At 47.1% G+C, this 12,081-nt stretch overlaps 1 protein-coding gene across 5 annotated transcripts in view; it reads right to left on the bottom strand.

The window, feature by feature from the left end:
- The window catches only part of chid1 (chitinase domain containing 1), a 359,637-nt gene that overhangs the window by 104,308 nt on the left and 243,248 nt on the right, over positions 1 to 12,081 (bottom strand). For 4 of the 5 annotated variants that reach the window (XM_086007504.1, XM_086007503.1, XM_086007505.1 and 1 more), the window contains one exon: positions 1,505 to 1,660. The exons of the other annotated variant lie outside the window; for it this stretch is intronic. In XM_086007504.1, the coding sequence (XP_085863630.1) occupies positions 1,505 to 1,660 (156 nt within the window). The remainder of the gene's footprint in view (positions 1 to 1,504; positions 1,661 to 12,081) is intronic. 5 annotated transcript variants of the gene reach the window in all.

Here is a 12,081-nt window from a genome sequence, read left to right as displayed (position 1 = left end):
TGGGCTAAACAGCATAGTAAGGCAGTGCAACTGTACAAAGTTCCTCTTCATTCAGCAGGGTAACAGTTACACACGCTGTAGAGCTCCGGTTTAAAATATGCAATGGGTTGCTCATGGCGCAACTCTACAAAGCTCCTGTTTAAAATTGTCAGGATAAAGACTGCTCACTGTGTAACTGTAGGAAATGTATTCAGTGGGGTAAGAATTACTCACTGTGCAAAAGCCAAGATTGTGAGGAACTGCACTTGTGCTAATCAGGTGGAATTCCTCTTTATTCAGCAGGGTTAGGATTACTTTGCTATGCTGTATAATGTCAGCATTTTCTGTTTACAGTTACACAAACAACTCTACCATACTGAATAAACAGGAACTTCATACAGTTACATGCTCCAGTGTCCTGTGTATCCTTTTCCTCCTTACTGTAAGTTGTTCTGAGACCTCTTCCTGTATATGAGGGGCGCGACAGTACTGCAAGCTGTTGTTGTTGAGTGTTCTACACTCTGCTGAAGTGTCTGATTAGTACCAGTGCAGTCACTAACACTCTAAATTAAGAGTCATGTTTACTCAATAGTCACAGGCATCTACAAGTTCCACAATTGTAGTTTGGTATTTCTTTTCCTCGACATTGCTGCAGTTCCACAATGAGCAGCCTGTTTCCTGGAGCCGGGTGAGCAGAATGATCCCTTTCCCGACCTCAGCACAGAACCTGCTCAGCTTCCGAGCCTGTCGCTTTCAACAGAAGCTCACACACAGTAAGATCTGTGACCTTTTCCTGATGGTATTGATAAGCCTTTAGTGTACAAGCCCACGCAGTCTTTCTTTGTATTTTCACTAACTGGATACTCCTGGGGAGGCGCAGGAACTGGTGTCTGAAATCCTTGAACTGAGGAGACTGAACGGCCATTTTAAATTACCCAGGTCTCCCATTTTATTTTTGAAGTCCACTGATGTGCACATCGGGTCAAAGTGCCTGTCACATCCTGCTCGGGGTCATTCTCGAAGCCTCATGGCACATAAATGATACAGGGGCACTAAATACAACCCTCCCTCACCCTGCACTCCCCCACTTAACAAAGTAGGACTTCACTGGTTTGCCACCCCCAAAGCCAGTCCTTCCACCTGACAGCGGTAGTGGTCTGAATGCAATCACAGGAACGGTGCGATAGCCGTACATCAGACATAGTCGCAAGGGTTGAAAATCTAAACCAGTTAAAGGTTATACTTAACATTTAAAGCCAGAAGCTGCAGATAGTAGGGCAAAGACAACAGATACAACTTGTGAGAGCCTTCATGGATTATGCCCTTAATCAGAGGGTGCGTTGCATTCAAATTATTACATTTCTGTAGTCTCACCTGTGAGAGCTCACTCATGGATCAATAAATCTATCCTATCAACAGTTCCTGCATTTAAGAGCAACAGGATCCAGGTAGGATAAATACCATGAACAATTCCGGGACTAAAAGAGAACATATCCCCAGATTCAAGACTGACAGTACATCCTACCTCTGTCCTACAATAGGGTCCGCAGATCCTCCAAGGGTACTATAATCCATCCCATAGAAATTCAGTCCCAAGAGAATCTTACTCCTCCAATTAGCATCGGGGTCCAAACTCTGAATGCAGGCTTGTATCCAGGGGATGGGAGAATTGGGGCCAGGTCTGGAAAACAATGAAAGGTCAGCTCGACACAAGCCCAGTACAGCTAGCTGGCAGAGTGGGGCTAAGAGCTTGAAGAGAGAAAGAACAAGTTAACATTTTGGGTAGAACTCCTGCATCAGAACTTGGTGCTTGCCCATAGACAGGAAGTATTATTAACGGTAGAGGTTGTGCGAGGCGTCTAGTCACTAGCCGAGTCCCACGGGGATTTGTGTTGGGGCCGTCGCTCCTCACCGTCTTTATCAACTATCTGGATGAAGGAGTTTGGGGAATTAGCTGCCAATTAGTGGATGAGACGAAGAAATGAGCGTGGAAGGACCTTAGATGAAAACATAGATTGCAAGCAGATTTAGATGTGATGGAGGAATGGGCCTGCACCTGGCAGGCATCAGTTAATATCAATAAACGTAGCGTGATGCACTTGGGAAGGGGCAGCTCCAAGCATGTGTACACCCTGTAGGGTATGTGGTCACGGCTGCTAAGCGGGAGAAGGCCCCAGGGGTTATAGTGCATCAGCCATTGACCGACCATGACTAGTGCCATGAGGCTACCAACAAAATGAATAGGGCAATAGGATGGATTGCCATTAAATAAAAAATACTATCCTTTTTCTGGAAAAGGCCTTGGTTAGGACACCTTTAGAATGCTTGTCTGGTTTTACTCCCCACATATTATACGGGGATTGCAGAAGAGTTTTTTCCTAAATTGGCTTAAGGTTTTTCTCTATTTTTCCTCCTCTCCCATGATATTGTGAGACTGTGTGGGGGTGAGGGGGCGGGTGTAGAAACAGCAGTGATGGTGCACGGAAATCGTACCACACCGGGAAGCAAAGGGCTCGCTGGACGCGCTGGGTTGTTCCTGACGTTTTTTGTATGTTTGCAACAAACGGCAAAGTAGGCGAGGCACTTATTGGGCTGACCAAAAAAAGGGGGACGGGGAAGACACCCAGAGTCAGCATCAAGCAATCCCAGGGAAAGACACCCAGAGTCAGCATCAAGCAATCCCAGGGAAAGACACCCAGAGTCAGCATCAAGCAATCCCAGGGAAAGACACCCAGAGTCAGCATCAAGCAATCCCAGGGAAAGACTCCCAGAGTCAGCATCAAGCAATCCCAGGGGAAGACACCCAGAGTCAGCATCAAGCAATCCCAGGGAAAAATACCCAGAGTCAGCATCAAGCATTCCCAGGGAAAGACACCCAGAGTCCGCATCAAGCAATCCCAGGGAAAGACACCCAGAGTCAGCATCAAGCATTCCCAGGGAAAGACACCCAGAGTCAGCATCAAGCAATCCCAGGGAAAGACACCCAGAGTCTGCATCAAGCAATCCCAAGGAAAAATACCCAGAGTCAGCATCAAGCAATCCCAGGGAAAGGCACCCAGAGTCAGCATCAAGCAATCCCAGTGAAAAATACCCAGAGTCAGCATCAAGCAATCCCAGGGAAAAGAACCCAGAGTCAGCATCAAGCAATCCCAGGGAAAGACACCCAGAGTCAGCATCAAGCAATCCCAGTGAAAAATACCCAGAGTCAGCATCAAGCAATCCCAGGGAAAAATACCCAGAGTCAGCATCAAGCAATCCCAGGGAAAGACACCCAGAGTCAGCATCAAGCATTCCCAGAGAAAAATACCCAGAGTCAGCATCAAGCAATCCCAGGGAAAGACACGCAGAGTCAGCATCAAGCAATCCCAAGGAAAGACACCCAGAGTCAGAATCAAGCAATCCCAGGGAAAGACTCCCAGAGTCAGCATCAAGCAATCCCAGGGAAAGACACCCAGAGTCAGCATCAAGCAATCCCAGGGAAACATACCCAGAGTCAGCATCAAGCATTCCCAGTGAAAAATACCCAGAGTCAGAATCAAGCAATCCCAGGGGAAGACACCCAGAGTCAGCATCAAGCAATCCCAGGGAAAAATACCCAGAGTCAGCATCAAGCAATCCCAGGGAAAAATACCCAGAGTCAGCATCAAGCAATCCCAGGGAAAGACACCCAGAGTCAGCATCAAGCATTCCCAGGGAAAGACACCCAGAGTCAGCATCAAGCAATCCCAGGGAAAAATACCCAGAGTCAGCATCAAGCAATCCCAGGGAAAGACACCCGGAGTCAGCATCTAGCAATCCCAGGGAAAGACACCCAGAGTCCGCATCAAGCAATCCCAGGGAAAAATACCCAGAGTCAGCATCAAGCATTCCCAGGGAAAGACTCCCAGAGTCAGCATCAAGCAATCCCAGGGGAAGACACCCAGAGTCAGCATCAAGCAATCCCAGGGAAAAATACCCAGAGTCAGCATCAAGCATTCCCAGGGAAAGACACCCAGAGTCCGCATCAAGCAATCCCAGGGAAAGACACCCAGAGTCAGCATCAAGCATTCCCAGGGAAAGACACCCAGAGTCAGCATCAAGCAATCCCAGGGAAAGACACCCAGAGTCAGCATCAAGCAATCCCAGGGAAAAATACCCGGAGTCAGCATCAAGCAATCCCAGGGAAAGACACCCAGAGTCTGCATCAAGCAATCCCAAGGAAAAATACCCAGAGTCAGCATCAAGCAATCCCAGGGAAAGGCACCCAGAGTCAGCATCAAGCAATCCCAGGGAAAAATACCCAGAGTCAGCATCAAGCAATCCCAGGGAAAAATACCCAGAGTCAGCATCAAGCAATCCCAGGGAAAGACACCCAGAGTCAGCATCAAGCATTCCCAGGGAAAGACACCCAGAGTCAGCATCAAGCAATCCCAGGGAAAGACACCCAGAGTCTGCATCAAGCAATCCCAGGGAAAGACACCCAGAGTCAGCATCAAGCATTCCCAGGGAAAGACACCCAGAGTCAGAATCAAGCAATCCCAGGGAAAGACGCCCAGAGTCAGCATCAAGCATTCCGAGGGAATGACACCCAGAGTCAGCATCAAGCAATCCTAGGGAAAAATACCCAGAGTCAGCATCAAGCAATCCCAGGGAAAAATACCCAGAGTCAGCATCAAGCAATCCCAGGGAAAATACCCAGAGTCAGCATCAAGCAATCCCAGGGAAAAATACCCAGAGTCAGCATCAAGCAATCCCAGGGAAAGACACCCAGACTCAGCATATAGCAATCCCAGGGAAAGACACCCAGAGTCAGCATCAAGCAATCCCAGGGAAAATAATGGGATTCAAGGCGAATAAATCACCTGGACCTGATGGCTTACATCCTAGGGTCTTGAGGGAAGTGGCGGTAGGGATTGTGGATGCATTGGTAATAATTTTCCAAAACTCCCTGGACGCGGCAAAGGTCCCGGCAGACTGGAAAACTGCTAATGTAACACCCTTATTTAAAAAGGGCAGTAGACAGAAGGCTGGAAACTATAGACCGGTTAGCCTAACGTCTGTGGTAGGTAAAATTTTGGAGTCCATTATTAAGGAGACAGTAACAGGACATTTGGATAATCATAATTTAATAGGACAAAGTCAGCATGGTTTTATGAAGGGGAAGTCATGTTTGACAAATTTGCTGGAGTTCTTTGAGGAAGTAACATATAGGGTGGATAAAGGGGAACCAGTGGACGTAGTGTATTTAGACTTCCAAAAGGCATTTGACAAGGTGCCACACAAAAGATTGTTGCTTAAGATAAAAAATCACGGGATTGGGGGTAATATTCTGGCATGGATAGAGGACTGGCTATCTAACAGAAGGCAGAGAGTTGGGATAAATGGTTCATTCTCAGACTGGCAATCAGTAACTAGTGGTGTTCCGCAGGGGTCAGTGCTGGGTCCCCAACTCTTTACAATCTATATTAACGATTTGGAGGAGGGGACCGAGTGTAACATATCAAAGTTTGCAGATGATACTAAGATGGGAGGGAAAGTAGTGTGTGAGGAGGACATAAAAAACCTGCAAGGGGACATAGACAGGCTAAGTAAGTGGGCAGAGATTTGGCAGATGGAATACAATACTGGAAAGTGTGAGGTTATGCACTTTGGCAGGAAAAATCGTAGAGCAAGTTATTATCTTAATGGCAAGAAACTGGAAAGTACTGAAGTACAAAGGGATCTGGGGGTCCTGGTGCACGAAACTCAAAAGGTTAGTATGCAGGTGCAGCAAGTGATTAAGAAGGCCAATGGAATGTTGGCTTTCATTGCTAGGGGGATAAAATATAAAAATAGGGAGGTATTGCTTCAGTTGTACAAGGTATTGGTGAGACCGCACCTGGAATACTGCATACAGTTTTGGTGTCCGTACTTCAGAAAGGACATACTTGCTCTCGAGTCAGTACAAAGAAGGTTCACTCGGTTAATCCCGGGGATGAGGGGATGGACATATGAGGAGAGGTTGAGTAGACTGGGACTCTACTCATTGGAGTTCAGAAGAATGAGAGGCGATCTTATTGAAACATATAAGATTGTGAAGGGGTTGGATCGGGTGGATGCGGGGAAGATGTTCCTGATGATGGGTGAAACTAGAACTAGGGGGCATAGTCTTAGAATAAGGGGCTGCTCTTTCAAAACTGAGATGAGGAGGAACTACTTCACTCAGAGGGTGGTAGGTCCATGGAATATGCTGCCCCAAAAAGCTGCAGAAGCTACATCATTACATAAATTTAAAACAGAAATAGACAGTTTCCTAGAAGTAAAGGGAATTAAGTGTTATGGGGAGCGGGCAGGAATTTGGACATGAGTCTAGGTTCGGATCGGACATGGCCCTGTGGGTAGCGGAGCGGGCCCAGGGGCCGTGTAGCCTGATCCTGCTCCTATTTCGTGTGTCTAATTCTGTTAGATTCAGGAGATGGTTCTGTGATAGTAGATTGGCGGTTAGGATCAGATCAGCCATGATCTTATTGAATGGCGGAGCAGGCTCGAGGGGCCGATTGGCCTACTCCTGCTCCTATTTCTTATGTTCTTATAAAATACCCAGAGTCAGCATCAAGCAATCCCAGGGAAACATACCCAGAGTCAGCATCAAGCAATCCCAGGGAAACATACCCAGAGTCAGCATCAAGCAATCCCAGGGAAACATACCCAGAGTCAGCATCAAGCAATCCCAGGGAAACATACCCAGAGTCAGCATCAAGCAATCCCAGGGAAACATACCCAGAGTCAGCATCAAGCAATCCCAGGGAAACATACCCAGAGTCAGCATCAAGCAATCCCAGGGAAAGACACCCAGAGTCAGCATCACGCAATCCCAGGGAAAGACACCCAGAGTCAGCATCAAGCAATCCCAGGGAAAGACACCCAGAGTCAGCATCACGCAATCCCAGGGAAAGACACCCAGAGTCAGCACCAAGCCATCCCAGGGAAAGACTCCCAGAGTCAGCATCTAGCAATCCCAGGGAAAAATACCCAGAGTCAGCATCAAGCAATCCCAGGGAAAGACACGCAGAGTCAGCATCAAGCAATCCCAGGGAAAAATACCCAGAGTCAGCATCAAGCAATCCCAGGGAAAGACACCCAGCGTCAGCATCAAGCATTCCCAGGGAAAAATACCCAGAGTCAGCATCAAGCAATCCCAGGGAAAAATACCCAGAGTCAGCATCAAGCAATCCCAGGGAAAGACACCCAGAGTCAGCATCAAGCAATCCCAGGGAAAGGCACCCAGAGTCACCATCAAGCAATCCCAGGGAAAAATACCCAGAGTCAGCATCAAGCATTCCCAGGGAAAAATACCCAGAGTCAGCATCAAGCAGTCCCAGGGAAAGTCACCCAGAGTCAGCATCAAGCAATCCCAGGGAAAAATACCCAGAGTCAGCATCAAGCATTCCCAGGGAAAAATACCCAGAGTCAGCATCAAGCAATCCCAGGGAAAAATACCCAGAGTCAGCATCAAGCAATCCCAGGGAAAAATACCCAGAGTCAGCATCAAGCAATCCCAGGGAAAGGCACCCAGAGTCAGCATCAAGCAATCCCAGGGAAAATAATGGGACTCAAGGCGGATAAATCACCTGGACCTGATGGCTTACATCCTAGGGTCTTGAGGGAAGTGGCGGTAGGGATTGTGGATGCATTGGTAATAATTTTCCAAAACTCCCTGGACTCAGCAAAGGTCCCGGCAGACTGGAAAACTGCTAATGTAACACCCTTATTTAAAAAGGGCAGTAGACAGAAGGCTGGAAACTATAGACCGGTTAGCCTAACGTCTGTGGTAGGTAAAATTTTGGAGTCCATTATTAAGGAGACAGTAACAGGACATTTGGATAATCATAATTTAATAGGACAAAGTCAGCATGATTTTATGAAGGGGAAGTCATGTTTGACAAATTTGCTGGAGTTCTTTGAGGAAGTAACGTATAGGGTGGATAAAGGGGAACCAGTGGACGTAGTGTATTTAGACTTCCAAAAGGCATTTGACAAGGTGCCACACAAAAGATTATTGCTTAAGATAAAAAATCACGGGATTGGGGGTAATATTCTGGCATGGATAGAGGATTGGCTATCTAACAGAAGGCAGAGAGTTGGGATAAATGGTTCATTCTCAGACTGGCAATCAGTAACTAGTGGTGTTCCGCAGGGGTCAGTGCTGGGTCCCCAACTCTTTACAATCTATATTAACGATTTGGAGGAGGGGACCGAGTGTAACATATCAAAGTTTGCAGATGATACTTGATGTAATAAAAAGTCTCACACATCAAGGAACTTTAAAGTAAGCTTTAAGCAACTTATAATTATTCTATATACAAGAGCAGTCTTCACCATGCCTCTAGGAGAAGCCCTTTTACATACTGAGCAGTTCACTATTTATACTGGTCCAAACACAGGAAGTGACGTATGCACAGGAAGTGAGGTATGCACAGAGTTCACAGTTCACAGGAAATGATGTGCACATAACTTCAACCGGAAGTTATTTATTATTATTACATTCTTCCCTCCTGCGAGATTAGAAGGCTGTGGTCTTCCTTTTATTCCGCAGCTGCCGAACGAGGAAGAGTCGCACCCGTTTGGGTTCCCGTCGTAGAGGGTCACTGGTCCGCTTACATGCTGTTGGCCATTGGTCAGAGTCTGTGTGGCCTGGATTACCCTGTGAAGGGTCGGGGAGATCATGGCTTCGTGTACGAGCCCCAATAGGTGCAGAGTCGGTCTGTCTCTGTTCAGAGGGAGGTGCAGAGCTGGTCTGTGGCGGATCAGTACTTTGGTGCGCGGTACTGGGAGGGTCGCAACTTTGGGTACGGGGTTCTACCGGCACCAAGCTAGTTGGTGTCAGATCAGGATCCTGGAGAGGGGTACCCGGTAGGTTCCAAGAGGCTCCTGGTAAAATACCATCACTCGATGTCCCACTAGGTCATGGTGGGCAGGGAGCCAGATCCCGTAATGATACGGTAGATTCTCGGCCGTCGGGATATCGTATGTATGCATAGGTGGGGTTGGCATCGGTTAGTTCGACCTCGTCTACGAGAGGGTCATTTTTAGACGTCCAAACGTATCTTCGGAGTAGTACAGGTCCAGGAGTAGTTAGCCATGACGGGAGGGATGTTCCATAAGATGAGCGACGCTGGAATCCAAAGAACCGCTCATGAGGTGTAGTATTTGTGGCTGTAGAAAGAAGGGATCGTATAGAGTGCAATGCATCCGGAAGCACTGCTTCCCATTGCTGGTTTGGTAGGCCCCGAGATCTTAAAGCAAGATGTACGGAATTCCAGATGATACCGTTATACCTCTCTACCTGCCCATTTCCGATGGGATGATATGGCATCGTTTTGCTTGTAGCAATTCCCCGTTCTGAGAGGTAGTCCTTGAGTTCCCTTGACATAAAGGATGGACCCCGATCCGAGTGAATGTAAGCCGCCATGCCACAGAGAGAAAATACCTGCTCAAGGCAGCAGATTACTGTGGACGCCAGCATATTGGAGCAGGGGAAGGCAAACGGAAAACGTGAATATTCATCAATCATGGTGAGCAAATATGTGTTCCGAGTTGAAGAGGGCACTGGGCCCTTAAAATCGATGCTAAGTCGTTGCATCGGTTGGGTTGCGTGTATGAGCATACCATCTGAGGGGCGGAAGAACTGAGGTTTTAATTCTGCACAAAGCCGGCATTCTGAGCACATTTTCTTTACATCTCCAGTAGAAAAAGGGAGATTCCGTGATCGTACGAAATGTAGCATGCGCGTAACGCCAGGATGACACAATCCATTATGGACATCTATGAGAGTAGAGGACGACATAGTGGAGCAGAATGCTCGTGTGAGGGTATCCGGGGCCACATTCTCCTTGCCAGGTCGATAGTGAATGGTATAACCAAAAGAGGCCAGTTCCATCCTCCAAAGCTGTATGTTATTATTCTTAATTTTGGTTCGTTTTCGATTATCGAGCATGAAGGCGACTGATCGCTGGTCCGTGATTAATGTAAAGTGCTGGCGAGCTAGGAAATGGTTCCATTTCCGTACCGCCTCTATGATGGCTGTGGCTTCCTTCTCAACCGGAGGATAATGTAGCTCGGCACTTTGTAAGGTCCTGGACATAAATGCTACAGGATGACCTTCCTGATTTAGAGTAGCCGAGATCGCCACCTCCGAGGCATCACATTCGACTATGAAAGGGAGATTCTCATCGATGGAGTGAAGAGCCGCTTTCTCCAACTGTTTTTTGAGAAGGTTAAAGGCTGCAACAGCTGCTGTTTCCAATGGAAATGATCGAGCATGCAGCAAGGGTTGGATTTTGTCTGAAAAATGAGGAATCCATTTAGCGTAGTATGCAAACAGACCGAGAGCCCGACGTAAAGAAGCCGGATTCTTAGGTGACGGGAGCTCTTGGAGCGGGCGAAGTCTTTCTGGGTCTGGCTTAATGATACCATTGCCTACGCAGTAGCCAAGGATGTTGATGGTCGGTCGCGACTCAACAGATTTAGATTCATTCAAAGTTAAGTTACGGTGATGGAGAGCATCCCAAAATTTTTGGAGGTTGGCGTCGTGTTCCTGTTGATCGTGACCTGCAATAGTAATGTTATCAAGATAGGGAAAAGTGTCCCTTAAGTTTTCCTGCTTAACCAGGCCATCCATTGCCCGTTGGAAGACAGCCACTCCATTAGTAACCCCAAATGGGAGGCGACGAAATTGGTACAGCCGTCCATTAGCCTCAAAGGCCGTGTACTGCTTATCTGAGACCGTCAAGGGTACCTGATGATAGGCACTTTTTAAATCGTAAGTTGAGAACACTTTGTATTCGGCCAGTTTATTAACCATATCATCAATGCATGGCAATGGGTAGGCGTCCAAGTCAGTATATTGATTGATGGTTTGCGAATAATCAATGCATAGTCGTTGTTTGTGAGGTTTTAGAGGGTTCTTGACGATGACGATTTGAGCCCGCCAGGGCGACGAACATGGTTCGATGATATCCTCTGCTAAAAGTCGAGAGATTTCAGCCTCAATAAAAGATTGGTCTTCCTGACTAAAGCGCCGCGATTTCGTTATTATTGGTTTGCATCGAGGAGGAATACTGGCAAATAATGAGGGTTCATCCAGTGAAGCTGCTGATAATGCACAAAACGGTAATTTAGACAGTATATTAGAAATAGTAAGTCCAGGTTTGGATCCGCCGAACTCAATGGTGAGTTTCTTATGCTGTTTTTGAAAATCCAGCCCTAAGATGAGATCACTACATAAGTCCTTGAGCACCGAAAGTCAGGTGGAGGGATACATGCGACCATTAAGTGTCATATCAATAATACAAAAGCCGGAGATTCTGGTATTAAGTGATGACTGAGCCATCGCAATTGCCTGGTCCGATGGGAAGATATGTAGTTTCAATTTCGCAACAATCTGTTCTCTAATGAAACTATCAGTACTTCCTGAGTCAATTAAGGCATCTAAGGTATGCCCATTAATTGAAACTTTTGTAGCTGCATGAAACAGGTTCTGTGGGCAAGCAGCTGTAATTGGTGTGGTTGCACAGAGAGTGGCTGAAACTCTAGGTGTGCTTCTTCGGGAGAGAGCTCGAGAGGAAGCTTGATAGGTCCTAGCCGGAGCATCTTGATAGGCCCTAATTGGGGCAGTTCGGTAGGCCTTAGCTGGATAGGCCCTCGTAGAGGCTCTTGATTGGCAAACTTTTGCAAAGTGTCCCTTTTTATCGCAATGACTGCAGATCGCATTGCGAGCAGGGCAGAATTTCCTAGGGTGAAAAGAATCTCCACAAAAGAAGCATTCCTTCCTAGATTGCCAAGAGGCTGCTAAAGTGGGGTCATCCTCCTCTTCTTCATCAGAATTATCATCAGGATTAGATTCCTCCATGATAAAGTTCACCTGAGGCCACTTGAATCGTCTGGTTGCAGTTACAGCAGCAGATCGAGATCTGGGCAGCTGATAGAGGTCTGCATTTTTCTTTGCCAAATCCAGAGAACAAGCCAGGTCAAAAGCCTTTTGTAGCTCAAGTGTTTTACTTTCTAGTAGACGCTGGCGTATAAATGGAGAGGCAATCCCGCAGATGAAAGCATCATGAATCATTTCTTCGCGGTACAGCTCAG

This window comes from Somniosus microcephalus, chromosome 15, assembly GCF_052327205.1.
Source record: "Somniosus microcephalus isolate GS21.2 chromosome 15, FLI_Smic_1.0, whole genome shotgun sequence".
In the NCBI taxonomy this organism is placed as follows: domain Eukaryota; kingdom Metazoa; phylum Chordata; class Chondrichthyes; order Squaliformes; family Somniosidae; genus Somniosus; species Somniosus microcephalus.
Note: the sequence above shows the minus strand (reverse complement) of the source record. Positions and strands in the feature narration are given on the sequence as shown.